A 27,105-nucleotide genomic window follows, 5' to 3' on the forward strand; every position below is an offset into this window, starting at 1 on the left:
TTTGTACTTGTATATTACGTTTTAGCCAGTTTTCGAAATTTTTAGAGAAAAAATGACCAAATACCCTGTGTGGTCAAAAATTTTATTTTGATTGTTTTTGATCTAAAATAATGTATATTCCCTAAAAACTCGATATTTAACAATGATTGCTCACAGGAAAGGAAAGAAACTGATATGTAAGCCTTACGGGGTTCCGGTTGGCATTCCGGATAGTGAGTGTCAATCGGAATGTCGCGGCGATTGTCATGAGCCTGAGGGAGGTTCCGAGTCGTGACAAAATCCATTTACCTAAACAAACTCCCATATGTTTCAAAGACCAGTTAGAGTGGTTTATAATCATCAACGGGCAGATTGCTTCTCTATTACCAAAATCCAACATTTGAACAAGGATGGATCAGACCACAACTCCTTGTTAATCTCTTACTCCAAATCCCATGCAAAAGCTCCTTCTTCATTTCAATTCTTGCATGCTTGGGTGCTTCATCATGACTTTAAAGAAATTGTGGAAACAAATTGGAACCTTCATTTCAATGGCACTAGGTTAAAGGCTTTTTAAGGAAAGTAAATGAGATTAAAGCAGAACCTCAAATGGTGGAACAAAACAGTTTTTGGTGATATCTTTCATAATTTGAGGGTGGCAGAAAAGTGAGTAGAAGAATGTGAGATAATTTTTCAACAGGAGCAATCAATTGCGAATAGGATTAATATGAATAAATCTTACACTCAGCTAAACCAATATCTCAGCATCGAGGAAGCATTCTGGAAACAAAAATATGGTATTAAATGGGCGGTGGAGGGTGAACAAAATACCAAGTTCTTTCATATGAGAGTGCAAAAAAAGAGAATTCGAAGTCATATTTTTAAAATTCAAGAGCCAGATGAAAGCTGGATAGAGGTCCTGGATTTATTGTTGAATTCTGCAGTGGATTTCTTCTCTTCACTCATGAAAGCAGAATAGTGTGATATCACCAGTTTCAGAGCTCTTTATTCCCTCCATCATTTCAGAATTTGATAACATTAATTTATGTGCAATGCCTTCTATGCAAGAGATAAAAGCAGTCTTTGATATTGATAAAGACAGTGTTGTTGGCCTTGATGGCTTCTCATCATTTTTTTACCAACAATGTTGGGATATTATTGTAAATGACCTATGGGAGGCAGTGGTGGATTTTTTCCAAGGTGCGACCTTCCCAAGGGGAGTCACTTTTATTACACTAGTTAAATTGCCTAAGAATAATAATGCCTCAAAGTTGAGTGATTTCAGGCTAATAAGTCTCTGTAATGTTTTGAACAAAATAATTACAAAGATTTTGGCTAACTGGCTAGCTGAGATCTGTCATTCTATTATCACAGAAAATCAAGTGGTTTTGTTGGCGGTAGACTGATTAGTGATAATATATTGCTTGCACAAGAGTTAATAGGGAAAATTAACCAGAAAGTTAGAGGTGGAAATGTGGCCTTAAAGCTAGATATGATGAAGGCATATGATCGTCTTGATTGGAATTTTCTCTATAGGATGCTGCAGCAGTTTGATTTTAATTCCTTATGGATTGGAATGATTCAACGATGCATTTCCAACTATTGTTTCTCTTTACTTTTAAATGGTCGTACACTGGGGTATTTTAAATCAGAGTGAAGATTACGATAGGGCAATTCCATCTCCCCTCAATTGTTCATCTTAGCAGCCGAATATTTGTCTAGAGGCTTGAATGTTTTATTTGACCAATATCCTTTTACACACTATTTTTCTAGTTGTTCAATGGCCGTGAGCCATCTGGCTTTTGTAGATGATGTTATTATTTTTGCTAATGGTTTGAAATCCACTTTGCAAAAAATATTGGCCTTTTTGCAGAAGTATGAGGAGATCTTAGGGCAACGAATAAATAATCAAAAGAGTTGCTTTATTACTCACAAAAATATTACAAACTCTTGGAGGCAGATAATCTTTCAAACTATCGGTTTCTCTTATAGGTGCTTGCTTATCACATACTTGGGAGCTCTTCTTTACAAAGGCTCGAAAAAAGTAATTCTATTTGATGACATTGTAGCAAAGACACAGAGGCGTATTATAGGATGGGAAAACAAAATCCTATCCCCAGGTGGCCGGATAACATTGCTAAGAAGTGTATTATCTTCTCTGCCCATTTGTTTGTTACAAGTTTTGAAACCTCCTATCAATGTCATTGAAAGAATTAATAGATTACTTAATAGTTTTTTATGGGAAGGTTCGTCAGACTCTAGGAAAATTCACTGGGCTTCATGGCCTAAGATTGCATTTCCATCTTCAGAAGGTGGTTTAGATATCCGTGGTTTAGGTGATGTTTTTGAGGCCTTCAGTATGAAACTTTGGTGGAGATTTCAGACCTGAAACAGCTTGTGGACACGATTTATAAAGGCTAAATATGTGGTGGTCGGATTCCAAGGTATGTTCAACCAAAACTCCATGACTCCCAAACTTGGAAATGCATGATCGCTTATTGTGCAGTTATAGAACAAAACATGAGATGGCAGATTGGACAGGGCAAGTTGTTTTTTTTGGCATGATTATTGGATGGGTGAGGAGCCTTTGGTAAATTTTCGTGCCTCATTTTCCTTTTCAATTTGTTATTTCTTTTCAAATAATACTTGGGATGTTGACAAATTAAAAGCTGTATTGCCTAAGGAGATTGTGATTGAAATTTTAAAAATTCCTATTGACACATCTAATGTGGATATGGCATATTGGGTTCCCACCTCGTATGGTAACCTCTCTACAAAGAGTGCTTGGGAATTAATCTGACAACGACAATTAGTTAATCCTACTTTCAGTTATATCTGGCATAAAAGTTTCCCACTAACTACTTCTTTTTTTTTTTATGGAGATTATTGAATGATTGGATCCCTGTAGAGTTGAAATTGAAAACGAAAGGATTCCAACTTACTTCTCGTTGCAAATGTTGTAACTCGGAGGAATCACTTATGCATGTCATGTGGGATAGCCCGATAGCTAAGCAAGTTTGGAATTATTTTATGAAATTCTTCTAAATCTATGTTATTAATCCTAGCAATATTAATCAGATTATATGTGCATGGGTGTACTCTGGTGATTATTCTAAGCATGGCCACATCAACACTTTAATGCCTTTATTTATTTTATGGTTCTTGTGGGTGGAACGAAATGATGCAAAGCATAGGAACCTTGGCATGTATTCTAATAGAGTAGTGGGGTGAACTTTGAAACTTATACACCAGCTTTTCCTTGGGAAGCAGTTACAGAAATGGTAGTGGTGAGGAGATACTCAGATAGCTCAAGAGTGGGGACCAAAATTTCATAAGGACACGCCTTCGCCTCCAAAAATTTTTTCTTGGCATAAACCATTAACAGGTGAGTTTGAGTTGAATGTTGATGGTGGCTTTAAAAATTGTTAGAATGCTACAAGTGGCAGAATTATACATGATCATAGAGACACAATGGTATTCGGTTTCTTTGAAAATTTTGGAGCTAAAAATTCTTTACATGCAGAATTATTAGCCTTATACAAAGGACTTATTTTATGCCGAGAGTATAATATTATGAGACTTTGGATTGAGATGGATGCTTTGGGGGTGATTCGAATGCTTCAGGAGGGGTATCGAGGTTCGCATGATATTAGGTACTTATTAACTTCTATTTGACAACTATTATCTCAGTTCTCCTTTCGCATATCAGATATATACAGGGAAGGTAACCAGGCAGTTGATTTGTTAGCCAATATTGGTCGTGAACATCAAAATATTCAAGTTGTCACTGTGGCACAAGGTAAATTATGACGAATTCTACGATTGGACCAAAGTAGTTTGCCACATGTTAGATTTAAAAAAATGTAAAAGAGCAGTACTTCTAGTTTACTATTTTTCTAATCTCAAATTAGACTCTTGTAAAAGAGGTGGCTTTTATGTTTATGATAAATGTAAAATAAAACTGCATTTAGGTCCTTTTATTTTTCTACTTAATGCTCATGTAAAATCGAAGGTCAAGTCTATGTTCCCCTCCTTCTTATTTGTTTATTATTTTATTAATAAAATTTTAATAGAGTAGTTGAGTTTTGCGAAAACTTTCAGCATAAAAAAAAACATATGAATAAGAGTTTAGATGGAACATTGTAATTTTTAGTCATAATTACAATTAAATAATTTTTAATGTAGATGGCATGTCTATTACATGGAGTAGAATAACCAAAAGACAAACCAAAAAATTTTAAATTATATTATATCATATAATAATATTGCTAGGGTGAGCTTGACCTTCCCGCGGCCAAAGCTGTTGGATACAAGGAACTAGAGTGGTCGCTGCTGGGCTATTTATCGGGGGGCTATGCCCAAGATTACTCCGATTTTTGTGGCTGTCATGCAGTTGCGCGAAGCACCTTACTTCACACAAATTGAATTAATTTTAGAGAAAATAGAAGATTCCACAGAAGCACAAAGCAAAGCCTTGGCAAAAGTAAAAAATGGCTAAGGTGCTGTGCTCTGGGCTAACAGCCTTGTTATCCGTTAACACTTGGCAAGGCCAGCAGCAGCATTGGAGGAGGTCTCAGTTGTCCGCGCTTCGTATCTCACCAACTCATCGCCTTTCTAAACATTCCCGGTTTCTAGTGGTCTCCCAGGGCGTTGAGACGCAGACGGATGTAAAGGAAGAGCTTTATGACTCACAGTTGGGTGCCAAAGTTGGGCAAGACCGTCTCTTGAAGGTCCCTGTTTCCAACATCAGAAATTTCTGCATCATAGCACATATTGATCATGGGAAATCCACTTTGGCAGACAAGTTGCTTCAGATTACCGGCACTGTCCAGAAGCGAGAAATGAAAGAGCAGTTTCTTGATAACATGGACTTGGAGAGGGAAAGAGGCATTACCATCAAACTTCAGGTTGGTTTCTGAATGTGAATATTTGTTACCTAAAGCGAGTTGTATAAAGCGTTTTGTTGGATTTTCATACCCTTGTGGCCTTGTCGATATATTACCATGTCTATGATAAACAGTAATACTAACTTGTTTCTCTGTCGTGCTTGTTAATACTTTTCTGGGTGAGAGTGTCTAGAATTCAAGTTCTGAACTGCTATTCAGTTTTCAGTGTAGCTTTCCTATCTGCTCATTTCAACCTACTTCTTGCTGACTGAAGTCTTTTTGAAGGGCACAAACTTATTCATTTCTCCATTTCTATCTCCATCCTGTTTTTGGGCCTACTTAGTAACTACTCCTTACTTATATCTGTCAAATGGCCTTATCCATTGGCTTTTATTGTTTCATGGGTGTTTTTCAATCCCATGTTAACCTTTCTGATTGAAACACGTTGTCTATATGCGTGTTGACTGTGACAGTTTGATTGTATTGTTACACTTGTTATCCTTAATGTTTGTATAAATTAAATTTATGGATTTGGAAGTGATATTATCATATAATTGGATGTTCTCTTTGCAAAAAAAATGGGAAGTGGGTTTTCCTTATTCTAATAATGCTTCCTGCTGTGTTCAAATTTCTTATTACAACTGGTTGACTTCGGAAAAATCTATATGAGAAATGTAATAGGAGACTTGGCTAATTACAAGACAATAGTAATAAAATCTAAAGCACCTATTACATCCATGCACTACTGCCTATTAAATAAAAAACACAATGTAAATTATCAAGCATCTAGGAGCTTTCCTAAGGCTAACTCTTCTCCATGGAAGCACTCTTTCATCACATTCCCTTCACAATACTCGAATATCTAAGTTAAGGAGTAACTCTATTACTTTCTTCCTATTGGTACAAGAAAGTACACTATTTTAGGCCAATAGTTCCTCTACAATTGAACCTGCTGCAACCCAAGCTATGTCCAGCATAGCATAAGCTAAAGACCTATACTGTCTTGCTCTAGAGCAACTTAAGAGAATAAAATGAACAAATTCTTCGAATACGTCACACAGAAAGCGCTATTCAGAATAAGTTGTCCTCTTTTTTGGAGGTTTTCAATGGTCAAAGTCCTTCCCCAAGCAAAAATGCTACCTTCTTGGGGTATTTTTCCTCCAAACTAGTTTCCAAGGTAAGCTTTCCTTGTGTGCACTTGAAATTTTCTTCACTACTTACTACATATTTTCTGCTTTAAAAAATTCTTTTTTACCAAGTCTCTACGGGTTGTCCTCTTTATTCAAATCACCCATCTTCTTGTACAGCAAGTCAAAGAAGCTGGAAATTGTCTTTATCTGTCAATCTTGAACATTCCCTAATAAATTCATGTCTCAAGTTCCCTCCCATTAGGCCTGGATAAACAAGAGCACATCAAAGCCTTTTTATCCCTTGCCAACAGAGTTGACTTTGGAAGCTGAGATTTCTAGTGCTCAACAACACACTGAATGTCATGCCTCAAGGAAATAGAATTTCTATTTCTCACATCAAAAGCAACATGAGTGTGAAGAATCTTTTACTAATCCCCTTCCAAGTTCAACTTCTTACATTGTATGAATTTTTACCCTCCAACAGCATCCTCCCATTTTCCATCTTACTGTTCTTTGCGCTAATGATACGAATTATCAGTTCCTCAAACCCCTTTTTTCCAGTATATAAGTAATAACAACAAACTAAACCTTTTCTCCCAGGTCAATTACCGAAACATCCCTGGATGCATCCTAAAATCATATTTATATGGTCATCTCCTTTATCATAGTTGCAAAAAACCGTCAAGCCTATTTATTCTTCATTAGGTTTGCTTCCTTTCCTACAGCCATGTTCAAACAAGACAGATTAATCTCTCTCTCTCACTTTATAATTTACTTACCCATCTAAATGGCTGATCTTTAAACCTTTCAAAGGAAACTCCATTAACCTTGCCTACCAATCTGACCAATTTTGCTTAAAACCTCTGACACCTACTTTGAAAGGCTTCAATACCCATGTCCAGGTAGAAGAATTGCGATGGCTCTTCTTGAAAATCTGAAGAGGCCTATCCTTGTACACTTTTGTGCTGTTCTAGAATCCCATAATTTCTTATCAAAGGCAATATGTACTGAGATGAGGTGGGGTACCTTAATTTTATACTATGACTTCAACTGATAGGAGTGTTGGTGATTTATCTCTCATCTGTGTCCTCTTTATATGCCTTAATGTGCTACAATATTACGATCCAATTCAAAAGCTTCTATGATCCAATATAGAAGCTACTATTCATATCAATCTCACAGAAAATGAAGATATATATATATATATATATATATATATATATATATATAATTATCATGTGTTTATTTATTTATCAATCTTATAACAATGTTTGAATATCCACTTTTGCATTTTGAATTTTGGATAATATATCTGTCTAAGCTAATGTTGGTGACAAAAGTCAGATTAAGCGTTCTTAATTATGTATGCTTGCTGACATGGGATCTGTTATGAGGTTATCTCTTGCTTTTATGCGGTCTTTTGCTTAAAATTTTTTATTTTCTTTTAAATCCTTCCTTATATTTGATGTTCCAGCTGATTATACTTCAATCCATTTGCAGGCAGCTCGAATGCGTTACATGTATGGAAATGAACCATATTGCTTGAATCTGATTGATACTCCAGGGCATGTAGACTTCTCTTATGAGGTATTTCATCTCAATTTGATGTAGCAGATAATGTACACAAAATTTTTTTGTGCCTGAACATTGCAATATGTAAGTGCCTTTACTCTTTTCTGATTCAAAGTAAGGTTCAGAAGGCTTTTTTTAGCTGTAAATTACTGCATTCGCATGATCAAACCACTTCAGGTGATGAGCTACACCGTGCAAGGTAGAATAAGGTTGTTATCTCATTGAACTACGAATTTTATCAAGTATAGGCACTTGTCATGGCCTATAAATAGTTAGTGACAAGTCAAGAATATGTGGTGGATGATGAAGTTATTATTGTTGGGAATGATATATAGAAACATGTAGACTTCTCTTATGAGGTATCTCATTTCAATTTTGATGTAGCTGATAACAGATACAAAATTCCTGAAAATGGGGACATATAAGTGTCTTTATTCTTTTCTGATTGAAAGTCAGGTTCGAACGCTTTTTCAGCCGTAAAATAAGCTATCCTTACCGCATTTGCATGATAAAACCATTTTAGGTGATGATCTATACCATGCAAGGTAGAATAAGGTTGTTATCTTGTTGAACTAAGAATTCGATCAAGTATAGAAACTTGTCATGGTCTATATATAGTTAGTTAGAAGTCAAGAATATGTGGTTGATGATGAAGTTATTATTGTTGGGAATGATATATGAAACATGTTTTCTTTTCTTTGTGGGGACAAACATGTGATAACTTAAGAGTGACTCCCATACATGTGCATAGATTCACTGGTGGGATGATTGAATTTATTTAAATCCCTGAATTTGATCTTTTTTTATTTCTTTTCTCTTTGACACCCATTTTATCTAGGTTTCTCGGTCGCTTGCTGCATGTGAGGGTGCCCTACTTGTTGTAGATGCCTCTCAGGTTACTCTATCCTTGCAATTGCTTTGATTTGATTATTTAAGCTCTTTAATGTTGTCACTTTGTAGTTCTTTTATTTGAACTTTTATTTTGAGGATGGTAAAGTGAAATTTAAATCCAGTTATATCCAATTTCAAATGTGCAAATTAATATATATATGCTACCATAGCACTGTTGCTAGTACTAGTGTTATTGGACAAGGTGTATTATGTTGTAGGGTGTGGAAGCACAAACTCTGGCTAATGTCTATTTGGCCTTGGAGAACAACCTCGAAATTATCCCTGTAAGTTTGTTGTCATCTTTTGCTCTGTTGTTCAACTTAGTTAATTGACAGTATGAAGTCAGCTGTGGGTTACTATTAATGGAACTAACAAAAATGATTATTTAACCTTGCATGTGTTATGGCTATTGTTACTATTTTCTTTCATAAAGTGCAAAGTTGATCCCTACACCCACTTTGATTCTTGGAAGATGTTGAATATGATGTGTGATGACACAGAAGGGAAACTAGATGACTGAACCTGAGGTAGGCTTGTTTGGAGGAATTGTGATAAGGTAATTAGAGAATGACAATCTGAGCAATCTGGATTTGTTTTTGTCTATACATTAGACAAGTGATGTAAACAAAAGGAAAAAGCAAGCTATTAGCCTCACAATAATACATCTAAGAAACGCTAAAATACTAAAGGGCCCTTGTACTTTCCCAATTTTGTCAAAAAGCCCTTATTCTTTTATTGTACCAAATTTAGCCCTTAAAATACCATTTTTGTTTAATGAAGCCCTTATTTTAGATGGACCCATTAAAGCTTGTTATCTTTGCCACGTCAGTATCTAAGTGACCATTATCTTTACCATATCAGCACCCACCTGGAAAAATACGAAAATTCATGTTTAGTTGGTGCTTACATGGCATGCCACATTACCGTTTATAGAGCCCTTATAGTACTTTAAGGGCCTAATTGGGTACAATATAGAAGGATAGGAGCTTATTTGGGAATTTGAGAAAGTACAAGGGCTTTTTGTGTGTTGTAGCCTTTATGAAATCAGTCTGAATTTTCTTTCTAGGTTTCATGACATGAGATGGCTGCAAAATTCTGATAATGGTTTATTGTGTTGCAAAGAAAGCAATTCAAAGCTAATCAAAATAAACTTATTTGGATCACCTAACATAAACTAAATTAAATGAAAAAAGAACAACAATTAATCACTTAGAATGGCCTTACTAATTGGACAATGAACTTGAAAAGGAGACAGAAAATTTTAATATCACTACAGTGCTGCAAAGGTCAGCAACATTTTCCATGAAAAAAATATGCTACAGTGCTGTGAGCAGCAACTAAGCAGAAAAATCAGGATGGCTCCTCTTCAGCCCTGAATCAAATAAGTCTACCAAATCAGTGCTTGGGGCTTATGATTCTGTTCTGTTTTATTCCATTTTGTTTCTATAATGGACGTTATGCCCGACTTCCGTCAGTATGGTTATGAATTTATGTTTCCTCTCTTTCTAGTATCTTTCTCAAGTAATGTAGAAATCCTTCAAACTCTTCCCATCATTGCCTGTTCCATCTTATTTTCATAATCTTATATTCATATTCTCTTCGTTCTATGTTTGTCTTCTTTCTAGTGAATATGATATCTATGCTGAGAACTAGAAATGTGTCTCTCTGTTATTTATATGAAGCCTGTTCTGAATATGATTACCTGTGTATTCGATATTTTCTCCTCAATTGGAGTTTAGTTCCATTTTGCCTTTGTTATAGTAGTGTAGATTAGTGATGTTATTTATTGGATGATTCATTAAGATGATTCGTTATCGTTTTTTTTCTACAGGTTCTAAACAAGATAGATCTTCCAGGTGCTGAACCAGATCGTGTTATCAAGGAGATTGAGGAGGTTGGTCTGTTAAGACATTAATGCATCTATGCGGTGTGTGCCAGTATGTGCTCATGTCTGTGTGTAAATGGATTGAAGTATTCACATTGCATATCCTCAAAGTTTCTCTGTGAATACGCTGCTTGTCTACAGTTTTAATTTTGTAAACTGATACTGCTACTGGTTTTACTAATCATAAGAAACTGATTACCAGTGTGATTGTTTTGAACTACTGCTATGGCACTTCTTTGCAGGTTATCGGGTTAGATTGTAGCAATGCAATATGCTGCTCTGCAAAGGTTAGTTCTGGATTGTTTTTGTTTCTTTACACATAGGGCATACTTTCTGTATGTGATGGAATTTGGTAATTCTAAAAACAGGTTTTTTTCTTCAGGAGGGAATTGGTATAACTGAAATTTTTAATGGAATTGTTGAAAGGATTCCTCCTCCTCATGATGCTGCTAGGAGTCCTCTAAGAGCTTTAATATTTGATAGGTATACATCTGACTTGTTTTATTAATTGCACATATTGATGATATCAACTGTCATATTTCAGTATGCTCTAATGATCATTTGCTGATCATGTCTTGCAATGCGTTTCTTTAGTGTATAATATAATTTTCCTCTTGTACTGTTTTTATGTTCTTGAATTCTAATGCTAGAGTCTATGTAAATTCATATCATAAATGTCAATAGCAAACTGTAATGTCCTATATTCTTTTCAACTAGTTTGTCAGTCATTTGATGCATGGAAATTTTTATTATTTCTTCTGATAGCTACAATTTTGTGTTTTTTCATTCATATCAAAGAACCAATTCAATAATTTTGTATTGTCGGTCATTTGAAGGCTGCTACTATACTGATCAAAGTGTAGACATTTTTGTTAATATACTATGGTCTTAGAAAAGCAAATGTATTGTCTTCGTCTATAATCATACAATCAAATATGCAAAGGTTAAATTTACATCTAAGCATTTGGCTCATTGATTGGTATATGATCTCCCTCTATAAATAAAGTAGGGTTCAAATCCCCCTTCCCCCAAAAATACAAAAAATGCAAAAGTTAAATTTTCAGTACTTAAAAATGAAATTTAAATACGTGTACGCTCAGCAAATTTTTAAAGATTTACTTTGTTTCTTTTTACTTATTCAATCATGTTCTTTGTTTTTATTCTTTTTCTTGTTCTTTCTAGATCGTTTCTTTTCGTTTTTCTGGGGTTTTGTTGTTTTTTATTTTCAACTTTCATTTCTTTTATCCTAAACATTTGGTTCTTCTTCCATTTTGTTTTCACTTTTTCATGTTTTCTTTTTCTCTTTATTCTTTATTTCTTTTCTTTCTTGTCCTCCCATTTCATGTTATTTTTTCCTCTTCATTTATTCTTTATTAGCCACTTTCTCTTATTGCTTATTGTTATTCTTTTTTTTTCTTTGTTTTCCCTCTCACCTTCAAAATTTAAGATTTCATCTTTAAAAAATAATTTATTTAGTTTTGTAACTATTTGTTGCAATAGAAAGGAGGAGTGAAATTATAATAAATCCTGTAAAACATTATGACTAGACCATCCATAGGGTGGCTGCCACCTGGCTTCCAAGCCCAGACTGCTTTGTTTTGGGCTTGGGCAAAGAATTTTAAGCTTGAGATGCATCTGAAGTTATTATTTTATTAAATAAATTATGCATTTGTATTTAAATTTAGTTGAAAACGTATTTAAATATTTAAATATTAATATAAAGTATTTTTTTATTATGTATTTATAAATGGTCAAAATACCTGAGAAGTCCTTGTATTCATGCACTTTGTTCAGTTTAGTCCCTGTACTCAAAATCATAATATTTTAGTCTCTTAATTTTGGGAATTGCTTCAATTTAGTCACTCTCTCTAACGGTATCCAATTTTGCCGTTAAAAGGATGACGTCAGCCGTGACATCAGTGTTGAAGTGGTACATTTTGATAACATGACACCTACATGATGACGTGGCATGCCACGTGGCATCGATGTGATGACATGACAATGCCACGTGGCACTACTATGATGACATGGCATTGACATGCTAATATGTCGATGCCATGTGGCAGATCAAAAATTTTTCAAAATAAAGTGACATCATAGGGACTAAATTGAACAAAAATATATAGTATGGGGACTAAATTGAACAAAATTGAGATGTTGAGGGACTAAATTGAAAAAATATTTGAAAAATACAAATATTTAAGTAGATGATAGATATACTTATTAATAAGCTAAATATTTAAGTGTAAAGATTTATGGTGTTAAAAAAAATGTATAATTATTTTCTTAGTTAATTATTTGATTCTAAAATATGTACATTAATTTATCGTTTTTGCAAAAATCAAGTTTAAATTCTCCTTTCTATAAAAAAATTTTGAAAATATTCCATACATAAAGTCAAATTTAGATAAATAACTTACATTATATTAAAATAAAATAATATAAAAATACTAAAATAAATTTTTTTGTTATTTATAATAGTACAAAAATTTAAAATTTATTTGACTTAATTTTTAACTTAAGCTGAACTCAAATAAGCAAAATAGGTTGATTTAGTTTTTTGCTTTTGAAAAAATGAAGAAGGGAGATATAGAGTTAATGATTATTATAAAAATAATTCTTCGTTCTGACTTACTTAATTTAAGTATGAAAACCTCTTATTTTATAGAATCTGAACTACTCAACCCCTTTAATGTTTTATTTATTTTTTATATTTTTTATTTNGGACTTTTCAGGTATTTTGACCATTTATAAATTTAGTAACAATAAGAAATAATTTTGTTATTAATTTTTTAATCTTTTAAATAAGAACTAATTCTCTCTCTGTGCTTCTTCTTTCCCTCTCCACACTGCATTACGTGCCTTCTTCAACATTGACCATGTAAAGCTCCTAATGTAATAATTGATTACTAAATTGAGAATTGTGTTATTCTTGGTGTGCCATAACTCATTTCTTAGTAATAGTTATGAATGTTGCTCCCATCATTGTACAAAGTTTTCTTATGCAGTTTGTGTAGTGTTTTTCATTGCCTTGAGTTACTTACATTGCTTTTTAATGTCTCCACAGCTACTATGATCCTTACCGGGGTGTTATTGTCTATTTTCGAGTCATAGATGGGACTATAAAGAAAGGTGACAGAATTTATTTTATGGCCAGTAAGAAGGTAAAGTGAAATCATTTATCTTATTCGTTTTTTTTCCCTTCCATATAGAGTGCAGCAGCTTCTTACATCCTTTGTATAAAATTCTTATAATTTATGTCTTGCAAGGCAGGGTTATTTTGCTGATGAAGTTGGAGTTCTGTCTCCCAATCAGATGCAGGTAGAGGAATTGTATGCGGGTGAGGTAATTTGATTTTTACCAATGATTTGTTTTCCTGCTATCAGTTATCCTCAATTGGTACTATTTTGTTTGCTTCTTGGTCATTCTCTCTCTCTCTCTCTCTCTCTCTCTCTCTCGCCCTCTTTCTCTTGCTGTATAGGTAGAGGAACTCTATGCATTCTCCAAAGGTTTAGTAATATATTATTTTATTTTCTTTGTGAACCTTGACTTCAAATATTCACTTTGGGATCATTGATGTGTCTTAGTCTTTTGATTATAGGGGTTGAGTGAAAGTGAAGTATTCATGGAAGAATCCTTGCTTGAAAATTTATGTTCTATTTATTTATCTGCTTTGTGTTATTAGTTTTATTTACATTATTATTTGTTATTTGATAGTTTCATAGTCAATTAGAGTATGGGTTTAAGAAGTTCACTTATATTTTTTCTTGATCTCTTTAGATGCTAGCTTTTATGTAATTTAGCCAAACCACAAGATAGTTTTATGTAATTTTCCCTTTTCTTTGTCATATTTTCTTTTCTAAATCGCCATTGGTTAACAAGCATTTGAGAACATTTTGGATTTATCATAGGAACACTGTTGAGAATTATTTTGTCTGCATTTATTAATACTTATAAATAATAGGGAAGTAATAATGTTGGTTTTCACAGTCAATAAACTTATTTCCCAAGTTTTTGATTGTAGTTGTAAAGGCGTAAGGTCTGACTTCAATTAAGGCCATAACAGACCCTAGCACAACTAGTGTGGGATATAATACCATTTACCACACCCTCTTAGCAGCAGGCTCTATAGAACATCTACAAAGCATGTGTTCATCATATGTGGACTATGAAAATGGGTAAAATAATAGAAATGGAAATGTAAACTAGGGTCCTCATACCAATTTAAAGCATCATACCTAAGACGTAGTGCAATTTCTGTAGAAGTGCCACTTGAATATTAGACCACTACAAGTAGCTGATGCAAGTGATGCATGATATGACACATTGTGACTTAACCAGAACAATTTCAACACTTTATGTTCTATATCTTAATGTGAACTCTTTATTTTTTTAGTTCTTTTTCTTTTTGCTTGCAGCCTTTATGATATTTTATAACTTCAGGTAGGGTACCTTTCGGCATCTATAAGGTCTGTTGCAGATGCTAGAGTGGGTGACACTATCACTCACTATGGTAGAAGGGCAGAAAGCTCGCTACCGGGTTATGAGGAAGCCACTCCAATGGTGTTTTGTGGCCTTTTTCCTGTTGATGCAGACCAGTATTGATTCAATTGTCCTTTCTCCTCTTGAATTTCAAAAATGCCATTGCAGGTACCTGTGTATCTCTAGCATCATTCATTTTTTATATGTATTGTTGGCAGGTTTCCAGAGTTGCGTGATGCGTTGGAAAAACTGCAACTGAATGATGCTGCATTGAAGGTAACTATATAACTAAATATACTATCAAGTAAATATTTTTTATTTTTTAATGCTTAACCATTTATGGTTTTCTGTAAAAATGCAGTAGGTTATCAAAATCTTGTTACATTGAAAATAAATAAATATATAAACTAAGGTTGCCGCCATAGCTATCTAGAATTTGTTTTTCTGGCACTGTACCACTGTCTTCATTGCATGGCCAGTGAGTTTTAGGTTTCCACTTAAATCATGTTATATTCTTGATATCGCACTACTATGACTTTTAAAGTAAGAGGCTGAATCTATTGAGCTCAGCACCTCATGCTAATATCACCTTATATAGTAATATTCTTGGATTCTCCATCATATGTGAACTTAGAAAAGAGTTATAAAGTAGCATTGAAAATTTTTACTGAATTCAGTGTAGTAGCACATTTTCTTTAAATAGTCATAATTGTATCGTTGATAGAAATCTAGCTACAGGTAGAAACATGTAACAGATTGAATATTAGCATAAGTATCAGTTCTGATAGAAATCTTAGATATCTTTTTTATTTCAAAAGTTGAGACATTTAAATATGTGTTTGACTACTGAAAAAACTTTTTCATTTGTTAAAATTCCTTAGGTTTGCACTAAAATTGGAGAGCCTCCTGACTAATTGATAATACTTGAAACGTCTAGAAAATGTACCTTATAGTATGCAAATGACACTCCATGGCTTTCAGTATCACAGCTCTCAAGCTTGATTTGTTTCTTATCATAGGCTTATGAATTGGATTGGTAATAAACTTGAAGATTCTAGGATAAGGAGACTGAGAAGTTACAGTCCCGGCTGAGATTTTTAATGCATCTTCAAATTTTTGGTGGGCCTGACTTAAGTTTTGAATACTAGAGTTTGTTTAAACTACTAAAATTAATTTTTTCCTTTTGTTTTCTCTTGAAAGGAAAATAAAAAAGAAAAACTAATGGCACAGCTGTGAAAGAAAAAAGGAATGACTTTATATGGTTTTCCCCAAATTTTTGAATTCTGAGTTATGCTCACTCATGATTTAATCTCAAGGATGTTTTTTTTGATACATTTGTTGGTAATTCTCAACGTGTAACCTGCATGGACTATGCCAAATGTTCATCTGTTTTTCTTTTCTGAAATGGATTCAGCTTGCAAAGCTCATCAACCTCACTAGAAATATTATGTTATGGTGTGAACTTAAGATATTTGATCATATCGATAGTTTTTCTGATGTATTACTGAGTGCAATTTTTCTGTTTGTTATGGTTTTGGTCTTAATATATAGTTTGAGCCCGAGACATCAAGTGCTATGGGTTTTGGCTTTAGATGTGGGTTCTTGGGTCTTCTCCACATGGAAATTGTTCAGGCACGAGCTTTATGCCCCTGCAGTTTTCTTTTTTTATGTATTTATTAATGTTGCTTAACTATTGCTTATTATTACTTGTTCAAATTCTGGAGAGCTTTTGAAATTCAGTGTTGGCTCTAACTTGTTATTGTTTTACAGGAAAGACTGGAAAGGGAGTACAATCTGAGCCTAATAACCACTGCTCCTAGTGTTGTGTATAGAGTGAACTGTATAAATGGTGATACTGTAATTTCTTCTCAACCCTACCCGCACTTCTTATTTAAATTATATTTCAAGAATGTTGCCAGGAAGCTGATGCTTTATTATAGCTGGTTATGTCTTTTTTTCAAGAAGAAACACTGAAGATTTGATAAAATTAATTGCAACAAATTTGCATTGTCGTGCTGGTTTTTCTTTGTAGTCCATGCATTGGCCATGATCTTTTGCATTTGAGGGGAAGAAATGTTAATGATTTCTCTGCATGAAAAAGAAAAGATCATATCTGAAAAAGTATTGAGAAGAAACTGAACATCTTATACTTTCCAAAGATGCAAAATCTCATTCTTCTTTCTCAAATCTCATAAGGATTTTTCAACCTCTCTCTCTCTCTTTCTGCCCCCCTCTCCCTGACAAAAAATAAAATAAAACAAAAAACTTGCGAGTATTTGACGTCGGACTTTGCCCATGTGCAACTTGTGAATAAGAAGACGGATTTAAATTGTTAATGAAAAGGTTCTTTTGTTATACGGACAATATGGACATTTTTCTAGGATGTCTTTCGGAAATTATTACTTCAGATGATGTAATATACTATAGAATCACTTAAGAAATTCCATTACATGTTCTTTACGTGGAAAAAATAGTCTTCATTTGATTTTCATAGGGAATAAAATTTTCCATGTTGTTCTTGGCTCAATCATAAAACTGTACTAGAATGCTAATTAAAGGAGGATTCTTAGGATTCATCCTGATCTAGTTTGAATTTGTATGCTATCCTTCTAAACATAATCATAAAATTCTGATCTGACCATAAAAGGAAAAATAAAGAAAAGTAAAATAAATACTGGTATTCTCTTGGGCAAGTATATAGTGTGTGGAAGCGTGTCAGCTTTATTTGACCAATGGCATCATTTTTGCGGTGGTAGCAAGTATATTGAATATTGCTGTGTTACTATCGGGCTTTGACATTATTCTGTGATGCTAAAGTATTTATACTTAATGTTCTGCTAGTGAAAAGCTTGTTACTATATTTCTGATTTATAAGTTGATATTTGGGTGTTGCTGTACAAGAAACTTGTTTGAATGTAGGATCTTTCATGTAATACTTATTTTGAAGGTTGAATGCTCAAATCCATCTTTGCTTCCTGAACCTGGTCAAAGAAGGTCAATTGAGGAACCATTTGTGAAGGTTATTTCTTGTATCTTAAGATATTTGTTACTTGATTAAGTGTTGAATTTTCGCATTTAAGAGAGCTTTTTTCGAAACTTGTAAATTTGTATGCTACTCTTTACGATGAAGTAACATGTACAGATTGAGATGCTTACACCAAAGGACTATATTGGTTCGCTGATGGAATTGGCTCAAGACAGAAGAGGAGAATTCAAAGAGATGAAATTTATCACTGAGAACAGAGCATCCATCATCTATGAGTTACCCCTTGCAGAGGTAATATTTTCCCTTGTTGATATCATCCTGCTTTTTCCTCACCTAAAGATCACTTTGTCGATAGCTTTGACCATTTTTATGTAGAAGTTCCATTTATTCTTTTTGCTGGGTCTCTGTCTATGTTCATTCCACAGATGGTAGGTGATTTCTTTGACCAGTTAAAGTCCAGAAGTAAGGGGTATGCTAGCATGGAATATACTTTTCTTGGGTGAGTGCATGTAACAATATCTGTTATATTCTTATTTCTGGGTGGTGAAATGATTTCCTCATTTCAGTTGTGGTACCTACTTTTAAAGTTGAACTAGTGTGTTTGGATTCTATATCACTAATATTTTATCTTGAATGACAACCAAAAATATAAGATGTAATATGGGAGAATTTAGGAATTGAGCTACTAATTTGCCATGCTTTCTATTTTATCATTTTGTAGTAAATAATGATTTTTACATTTACCCCATAACTACTTTCGTTTCACAGAGACTTGACATTTACTTTTCAGATATACATCTCATGGTGCCCACTTATTTGGACTTTATTTCTTTCTTAGGTTTACATTGTTGTGTTGTATCTCATCATTTCTCCACAGTATTTTTGGGTTTTTCATTTTAAAAGGAAAATGTACCTCATGTTGAATTGGGCAGATGTATATGTGTTCATGTTGAAAAATTATTGATTTCTTAAATAAATTTAAACTTTTCATTTCGGGAAATCACGTGCTTCAAATTTGCAATTTACACCACAATCACGGTGGGGTTAATCTTTTACTTGACTACAGGTATAAGGAAAGTGAATTGATAAAGCTTGACATTCAGATTAATGGTGATCATGTGGAACCATTGTCTGCTATCGTGCACAAGGATAAGGTGAGGGTCATCTTTTCATTATATTTTAAATATTAGGAGAGAGAACCTTTTCGTTATCACAAGGTGCTACGTGAACAAAGGTCGAAATAGAAGGTGTAGGTGAATTTTCCCTATATATTTTCAGCCTATTGTTAAGATGGTTAATCTGAGTCCATATCTATATTAGATGAGATTGGAAGTTAAGTAATAATGAGCATTTCGTGAACATCATAAATAAATAAGTGTATTATTCAGCTAAGCTTAATGTGTCAATGTTGGTCTACTTTTCTATTGGTCTTTGTCTAAGGCTGTTATTCAAATCTTACAAGCTAAAAGCAATATTGCCAGCTATGGTCCACATTATGTTCTTGAATTTACTTATCAAAATAATTAATATATGCTTTAGTATGTTGTTACTGTTTGAGACTACTTTGTAACTGTAAAGAGGTGTTTGCTTTCATTCTTAATTTCTATAAGCTTTTCACAGATGTGATATTACAATAGTGTAACTCCCTTCTCTTTGTTAAACCATGTTTAACTTTGAGACAGATTTAGGCGGCTTACTTTGAATTTTATATTCTGTATGTTAAAAAGCAGTTTAATCAATATCTGGTAACTTTTGTAGGCATATGCTGTTGGGAGGGCTTTGACTCAAAAGCTGAAGGAGCTTATACCTCGACAAATGTTTAAAGTACCAATTCAAGTAAGATGTACATGCTTGAAATATTGTTGAATATATTAAGATATGATGTTTTATTTTCCTTTTAACCAATTCTTGTGAAGTATCTGGTTTATATTATCATATAAAAGCTGCATAATGCACAGAAGTTGCTTTATGCTTGCCATTTAACCCGCAAATTGTTTCAACTGGATGAAAGAATGTGTTGTTCAATATTTGACCTTGTCTAAAAGTTATAACTGTTTAATGTATTTATACTACCATAATAGTTTTGCTGTCATTATTAAAGTTCTACTATTATGCTGGTGAGTTTTTCAGAGTTGCAATATAAAAAGTGTAAATCACATTAAACTTTTCATTTGACCACTAAGGGGGGTTGAGTCATTTATCTATTAGAAACAAAAATTTGGAATAATTTAATTTTACCTACTCAACTCTTTCTTTATATGAAATTCTCATGAATGTTTTTCACTATTGTCTTCTGCTTGTGTAATATTCCAAATTGTGGAAAAGTTAGGACATAACCACTTTCAGCTATTTTCAGTCCTTGGCCACTGCCAACCCCCTCCCCCTTCCAAAATAAATAAATAAATACATAAAAATAAAAAATAAAAAGGCTATCTTTATTAGTTTTGGTGAAGTATGGAAGGCAAGCGCACACACTCAGAGACTTTTTTAAGATTTTCCTGTGGAGAGGAAATCATTGATAACCACTAAGGAATTTGTAACAGAGCTGGCTTCTCCACCAGTTTTGATGAACATCATTTGTCATGCACTAATAATATCAGAGCTAAACAGCTTCAGACTCAGGACAAGGTTGCTCTAGAGGCTTATATTGTATACTGTATATTGATCCATATACATATCTTTTAAGTGCTTGTATTGTCCAGAATCTACTATTTATCCTCAGGCATTGAAGTAAAAAGTGGCAGATTACTACATTTAAAAACAATAAAAGGAAATAAGAAAAGCAAAAACATTGCCAATCAGTGGAAAAGTTTTTCATTTTGGATAAAGTTCTTTTTTTTTCTTTCCTTTTTCACCAATCATTGAGTGCATACTTCCTCAATTAGTTTAGTCACATGCTAATGCGATTCCAATTTGTGTACTATTTACTCAATTCAGGCATGCATAGGTTCAAAAGTAATTGCTAGTGAATCTTTGTCAGCAATTAGAAAGGATGTATTGGCCAAATGCTACGGTAAGTATATTTTAAGATATATTTTTCTATGTGAACATTTTCCTCTTTGCTGATAGGATATTTGGTGAATACTCTTTCTGAAATATATTCATAAGCTATGTTGCTTGGACTTAGACGTGGGGATGTGTGGGATTATTTGGCTTGTCAAGTGTGTTATTTTGAAGCCATGTGGATAAGACTAAAAGAGCCCATAAGGAAATGGGTTGTAGTTATATATATTAATAAAGTAGGATGTATCTATTGAATTATATAAATTTAATTTATTTCTTTGATTAAATATTGATTATAAGTGATAATTTATGATAAAGATGTTGAAAGAAGAAGGAGATTATTTAGATAATAGTGGCTTTGCTTTCCCCTTTGTAGACCAACAACAAAATTAGATGCACGTTAAATTACTGAGTCAACAACTCATGTAAGACTAAAGAAAGCGAGAGAGGTGACAAATCATAAGTATATGCCAAGCATAGGAAAGCATATAGGAAATCATGTGGAGTTTGAGTTGGCCAAGTTCAGACTTAACATTTTCCTATAGAATTATATATCATAGCCAAGTTATCATAGGAAAGCATATAGTTTCTAACTTCTGTTATCTCAACCTTATGGAAGTAGGATGGATGTTGTAAAGAAATTCTTGAGATGTTAATAATTCTCATATATAAAAGATTTTATGCTCATGATTGCTCTTTAGGAGTGTTGTTCATTATTACGTTAGTATTCAAAAACTGCTAGTTTAGTTGCATGATAATTTCCCAAGCTGAAGTCACAGATCCAAGCATCTTCAAGTCATTTACTTTTTTTTTTTTTTGGCCTGAAAGTCAGTACTTAAACTTGAATGATCAGTTTTCCACTTCTGAAGATGCTTCGAAAATGTATTCAAATTGAAGATTGCTACTTAATGTCTAATTCTCATATTGCAACCTATGGTATGATTAGCATTTGTTAGATCAGATAGATAAATTTTTAAGTAAGAAAATTGTGTTTGGTTGTTTGATGTTTCCATTAAATTTAGTAGATTTATTCTTTTACAGGTGACTTCTCCCTGCTATGATAGTATTAGACCAGCTATTCTTACTCTTTTCATTTAACTGAAAGTTATAAGTCTCTGAAATGGAATTTATGATATCTAATTAGATCATTCAACTTTTATATAATTTTTAAACACTGCATAATGATCTCTTGTGGAATTTCAATTGCCTCCATTCTTGTAAGATTTTTAATCTTGAATGATTACACATCTGAATTATTGAATTTTTTTCACTTCAAATTTTACATTTCCTTTTTTGTCCATTATGGTTCTTATATCTCTTCTTTCCAGCATATTACATACTTGTTTCCTCTATTATTTAACAACTGTATAACCTCATGCCTCATGTAGTATGAATAAAAATCTTAATGAAGATAACTTTTCTGTAGTTAGGCTTCAGATTTTTGTAATTTCTTACTGAGTTGTGATGATTGATTAATGTCTATTTATTTCATGATGACAAGGCTTTTTTTTTTTTTAAAAAAAAAACTTCTCTTTGTAGGTGGAGATATCTCAAGAAAAAAGAAACTCCTTAAGAAACAGGTGCTTTTATTTACTTTTCAAAATATGCTTGGAACACAATATGTTTTCTTATCCTTTCCTGTCTCTCAAACCAAAAATATTTTGTCGACTAACAACTTTTTCATTATTTTTGCTTGTTCTATTTAATTCCTGCCATCTTTTGATTGTTTTACATCGTAACAATACCACTATACTTAACTAAGAAGATTTTTGTGAACTATCACTCTATAATCGTTAACTATAAGGCCTTGACAGACATTTTCATCCATAAATGAGAAGCTAGAGAAGTTTGGGAGGTTATCACAATCATATTATGTAATAAAATTCAGTTATCTCTTCTGAACTGATATGCATGATAATCTTTGACATTTCTATCTAGCTATTAATTACTTTACTAAGAGTAGTAAAATCACACATTTGTACCTTGGCAATAGAATGAAGTTAAACCTAGTGAAGACTGTCCAAGTTTCAACATTTCACATTTTTCTGGGGCCCTTTTGAACACGTTAAACCGAGTGATAATTTATAGCTCAACAATAAGTCAGAATTGAGGTGGATTTGGATACTCATCTGTTAAAGTAAGCTTCAAACAATCAAATTTCATTCTCATTGATGGTTACTGTGGTGTGGATCTGGTTAAGAGTATAAGTAATCACTCATCCTTATAGTTTTAACTATTAGGTGAAGGTCCAGAAATATTTTTATCCATTAACAAGCCCTCTCATGACAAACCCACTGAATTGAATGTGTTCACAACTCTAATAACTTGTCATGAACCACTTCACCTAATACCTTAAGTTAGTGGGTGAGAGTTCAAGAATAGTTTTTATTTGTTAAGAAAGGTGTTACATATACTTGGCTTTTCTTTTTAGGTCCAAAGTGGCAGTGAATGCTTGAGATTATAGCAATGAAGTGCAGAGTTTAGAAAGAAATAACCAAATACAAAGGAGAGATTCCATAGCTATTCATGATTGTTTTTACTTGTCCTACATCCCATATTTTGTCATATTCCTGAAAAGGGAAAAAAAAAAAACTCTTTGATTAAATTTATCAAAGCAACAAGTTCTGTTTTGATAGGCACAACCCAAGCTTTATGCAATTGAGCTTTTCACCAAGCTACAAAATTTAGGGTATTCACATCCAAAATGTATGAACAATGAACAAAGATATATGTTCATAGCTCAAAATCGTCTTACAAAAGTACAACTCATAGACACAAAAGAAACCGGCTACTTGAACTTTTTCTACTCTACAAAATCTCATGTTTATATTTTTCTTTTAAAAATAGCTCCATTTTATACTAGAGAGTTGACAAAAAGCCTTTGACACACTCTTCATTTTTCTTTTCTGTAGTTAGAGCTTTTTATAATATTTAAAAACCACTTTGTCTTTTTATGGAAACATAAGCGCATGATTAAAGAAGAAAACCTGTAATTGTGTAATCATAAAGCTGTGGCTTGTTACAAAATATGCTTAAATGAGGGTGATTATGAGATTGTGCCTCTAATCCTCCTATACTTCAAGTTTCTCATTTAAAGATTACTCGCTTAATTTCCCAGTTACATTCATAGCTGTTTGTGCCTCTCTATGCTTTTGTGCCTCTATGAGATTGTGCCTCTAATCCTCCTATACTTAAAGTTTCTCATTTAAAAAGTACTCGCTTAATTTCCCAGTTCATTTATAGCTTTTTGTGGCTCTCTACGCTTTCTTTATTTGATTATGGTTGACATATACCCTAAAGATTACACGGAGATATTTTTATTTTAATCTTCACTTGAACAACCTTGGAAAACTTTTCATTCTCATGTACATTCCACAGTGTATTCTATTATTTGTGTACATGTTCTGCATTTTAAAATTTTTTATTCTTTTCCAAGTATGAGCTAGCAAGAGTTCTAAGCGCTATTAACTCCTTACAGAAGCTTCAGGTAACAACACTTTGTTGAATTAAAGACTCATTTAAAAATATAGTTTTAATATAGGCAAACATTCAGAAACACTTTGAACCAGATTAGTACCTGGAATGTTGGTCTAAACTCTAAAGATTAAGCTATACTATGCTTGCTTGCATGATTATACTTCATTTGAGGAACCTTACTAGAAAAGCCATTTTTCTTGGAATGTTGGCCTATGCACTCAACATTATGCTTCAATGTGCTTGTGTGATCATCCTTCATTTGAACAACCTTCCTTGAAAGCTTTTTGTCTGCATGCATGTTCAACAATAGCATGCATACCCAAGTATGAGCTTGCCAAAAGAGTTCTTAGTTTTATAAACTCCTCGTTAAAGCTTCAGGTAACACTTTGTCAAAGTAAAGAATCAAATGAAGATGCATTATGAATGTGAAAACATTCTAAAACACGAATTTCTCCACATGCTAAGCTTCAGTTAGTCCTCTATTAATATCCCTTATTATTATTTTTTTAAATCGTCTGTTAACAGGCTGAAGGGAAGAAAAGAATGAAGGCAATAGGTAAAGTAGATGTACCTCAAGAAGCCTTTATGGCTGTGTTGAAACTTGAGAAGGAAGTTTTATGATCATGTTACAATTGTATATTGTAAACATTCTCGTATAATTTCTGATAAACCATATAAGGTTTTCAGTTTGTTGTGCCAAAGTTCCCAGGGATTCTTTACTTACTATCTTGCTCTGCTATGGTCTTTATAATCAACTTTGCTTGTGGTTATTGCTTTCTTGTGCGTGTTTTACATAATTCTGAGAATATTTGCCAATCAGAAATGCCTTGCTTACACTGCTAAATTTCCCATCTGCTCTCACCTAAATTAACTTTGTAAAGCTTGTCTGATTTGTTTCATCAAGCGTTGCAAGAGTATATAGAATTCACATTTTACTAAGGATTGTTAGTAGGGCAGACTATTAGTCGGTCAAAACATAATAAATCGACCATTCGATTCAGTTTGTTATCGATTAAAAGGTTCAGTTAAGTTCGTTTAATTGATCAGTTTACAAGAGTTAAAAAATAGTAATTAAGCTGATTAAATTGATTTATTAATGACATATAATTATATAAAAAATATATACTATTAGTATGTTTTTGATTAACCTCTATATGCCCCACATTCCTTCAAATCCTGACCTTGCCAACCACTTACACTCCTTTACCTTATGCCCCAAAAGACCTACTAATCAAGTTGTTCGCCCAAATCGCGACGACTCTTGCCTCCTTTGCGTGACCAAGGGTCCATCACCACTAGTCCACCACCGTGACAATCGACAGCATTCAAAAACCACCAGGCCGCACCAATGTTAGCGGCGACATCTAGGGTGGTTGGGAGGTCAAATTTGGTTGTTGGCTGGACTAGTCATTCATCTGCAAGAAAAGGAGGCAGAAAAAAAATATGAGAGATGCAATGAAACTTGGAAAATGAAAGGGAGAGGCCAAAGCTTGACAGGCTTCCAAAATGGGCTCTTTATTTTCCTTTTTGTTGCTCTAATTTTTTAGAGGTTCAGATAAGGGCTATAAATATACGGTAATTTGAATTTCCAATTTTTTTTGTATTTCAATATTTTATGCTTTGGATTTTAGTGTTGTTTTGATTATTTAAGAACCGTAATTTTTATCAACAAGATTTTTCTTCTTTTGTTATTTATATCACTTTTTGTTTGCTTATTTACTAAAATTATTTTATTATATTGTTATAGTTAAACCAATCAAATCAATCGAATCAAAGATTATATTAAGTGATTAAAGTTTATATGGTTTTAATTGAGTAATTTGGTCAGTTCAATTACTTTTTAAAAATATATATATTTTAATTTTTTCACCAAATTGAGCGACTGCCTTCATCTAATTGTTAGTTGTGTGAGATTATTAGATAATTTAGTTTATTATCTGTGCATGAATATCAATATATTATTGAGATAGAGAAATTGACTTAATTAGATTTTGTTTAGATGATAATTTTGCTTTTTGTTTTGTAAGAACTAAATTATATAAGAATAGTTAGAAATAAAAAATGTAGTCTAAAATAGTAAAAAAATATTAAAAAGTAAATAATGAAAGTATGAATAATACAAAGCTCAAGACAGTAGAAATGTCTTTGAACGGAATCCCTTCATTAATTACAATTCACAAGCCGTAAGGCATGCCATTAGTCATTTGATGAACTGTGTTGACAGTTAAAGGTTTAGGCATGTCTCATTCTATTTTGTGGTGGGATATAACCGGTGCATGAACCCAGACAGATGTAGCTCACTAAGTTCAAGCAAACCTTCTTATATTCATTCATCATAACTTGTCCCATTAACCATAATCATCATAAATAAAGCATACAATATCAAACTCATGTATGCATCCATAGGCAACTATACACAATTATAAAACTTCTCAACATAAACTGTGCAAGTGCATTCATTCATAATAAACTCAGAGTTAACAACTCATACATCATGCCATAATCATTTCCCAACACCCTCGGGTGTACATTCATCCATAACATTCATAAGTATATGCCAAGCATTGGCTACATCATATAAACATGTTCAATATCTATAAACATAAACATATCCATAAACATAAAAACCAATTCGTTAGCGGAACATGACCTAACTCTCTAGACATCAAATGGACTGTTAGACACCTACCATAAAAAGATGAATGGATCACATCTCCTAGACTTCAGAGTTGAATGCTATCACTTATTTGCAAACAAAAATATTTGAGAAAAATAACGTGTGAGTCATAAATACTCCATGAGTGAATACGAGAA

At 33.1% G+C, this 27,105-nt stretch overlaps 1 protein-coding gene across 2 annotated transcripts; it reads left to right on the forward strand.

The window, feature by feature from the left end:
* Positions 4,238-25,061, forward strand: LOC18612935 (translation factor GUF1 homolog, chloroplastic). Of its 2 annotated transcripts, XM_018128462.1 has the most exons (21): positions 4,238-4,886; positions 7,496-7,582; positions 8,406-8,462; positions 8,677-8,742; positions 10,290-10,352; positions 10,586-10,630; positions 10,726-10,826; positions 13,411-13,507; positions 13,617-13,688; positions 14,787-14,941; positions 15,044-15,101; positions 16,377-16,457; positions 16,596-16,682; positions 17,773-17,844; positions 17,968-18,102; positions 18,237-18,310; positions 18,878-18,965; positions 19,570-19,647; positions 20,749-20,824; positions 22,354-22,394; positions 24,817-25,061. In XM_018128462.1, the coding sequence occupies exons 1-21, from the start codon at positions 4,470-4,472 to the stop codon at positions 24,910-24,912; spliced, it is 2,046 nt and encodes a 681-aa protein (XP_017983951.1). In that variant the 5' UTR covers positions 4,238-4,469; the 3' UTR covers positions 24,913-25,061. The 2 variants fall into 2 exon arrangements, with proteins under 2 accessions (XP_017983951.1, XP_017983956.1); XM_018128467.1 differs by lacking the exon at positions 22,354-22,394.

The sequence above is a fragment of the Theobroma cacao genome, chromosome 1 (genome assembly GCF_000208745.1).
Source record: "Theobroma cacao cultivar B97-61/B2 chromosome 1, Criollo_cocoa_genome_V2, whole genome shotgun sequence".
Classification (NCBI taxonomy): domain Eukaryota; kingdom Viridiplantae; phylum Streptophyta; class Magnoliopsida; order Malvales; family Malvaceae; genus Theobroma; species Theobroma cacao.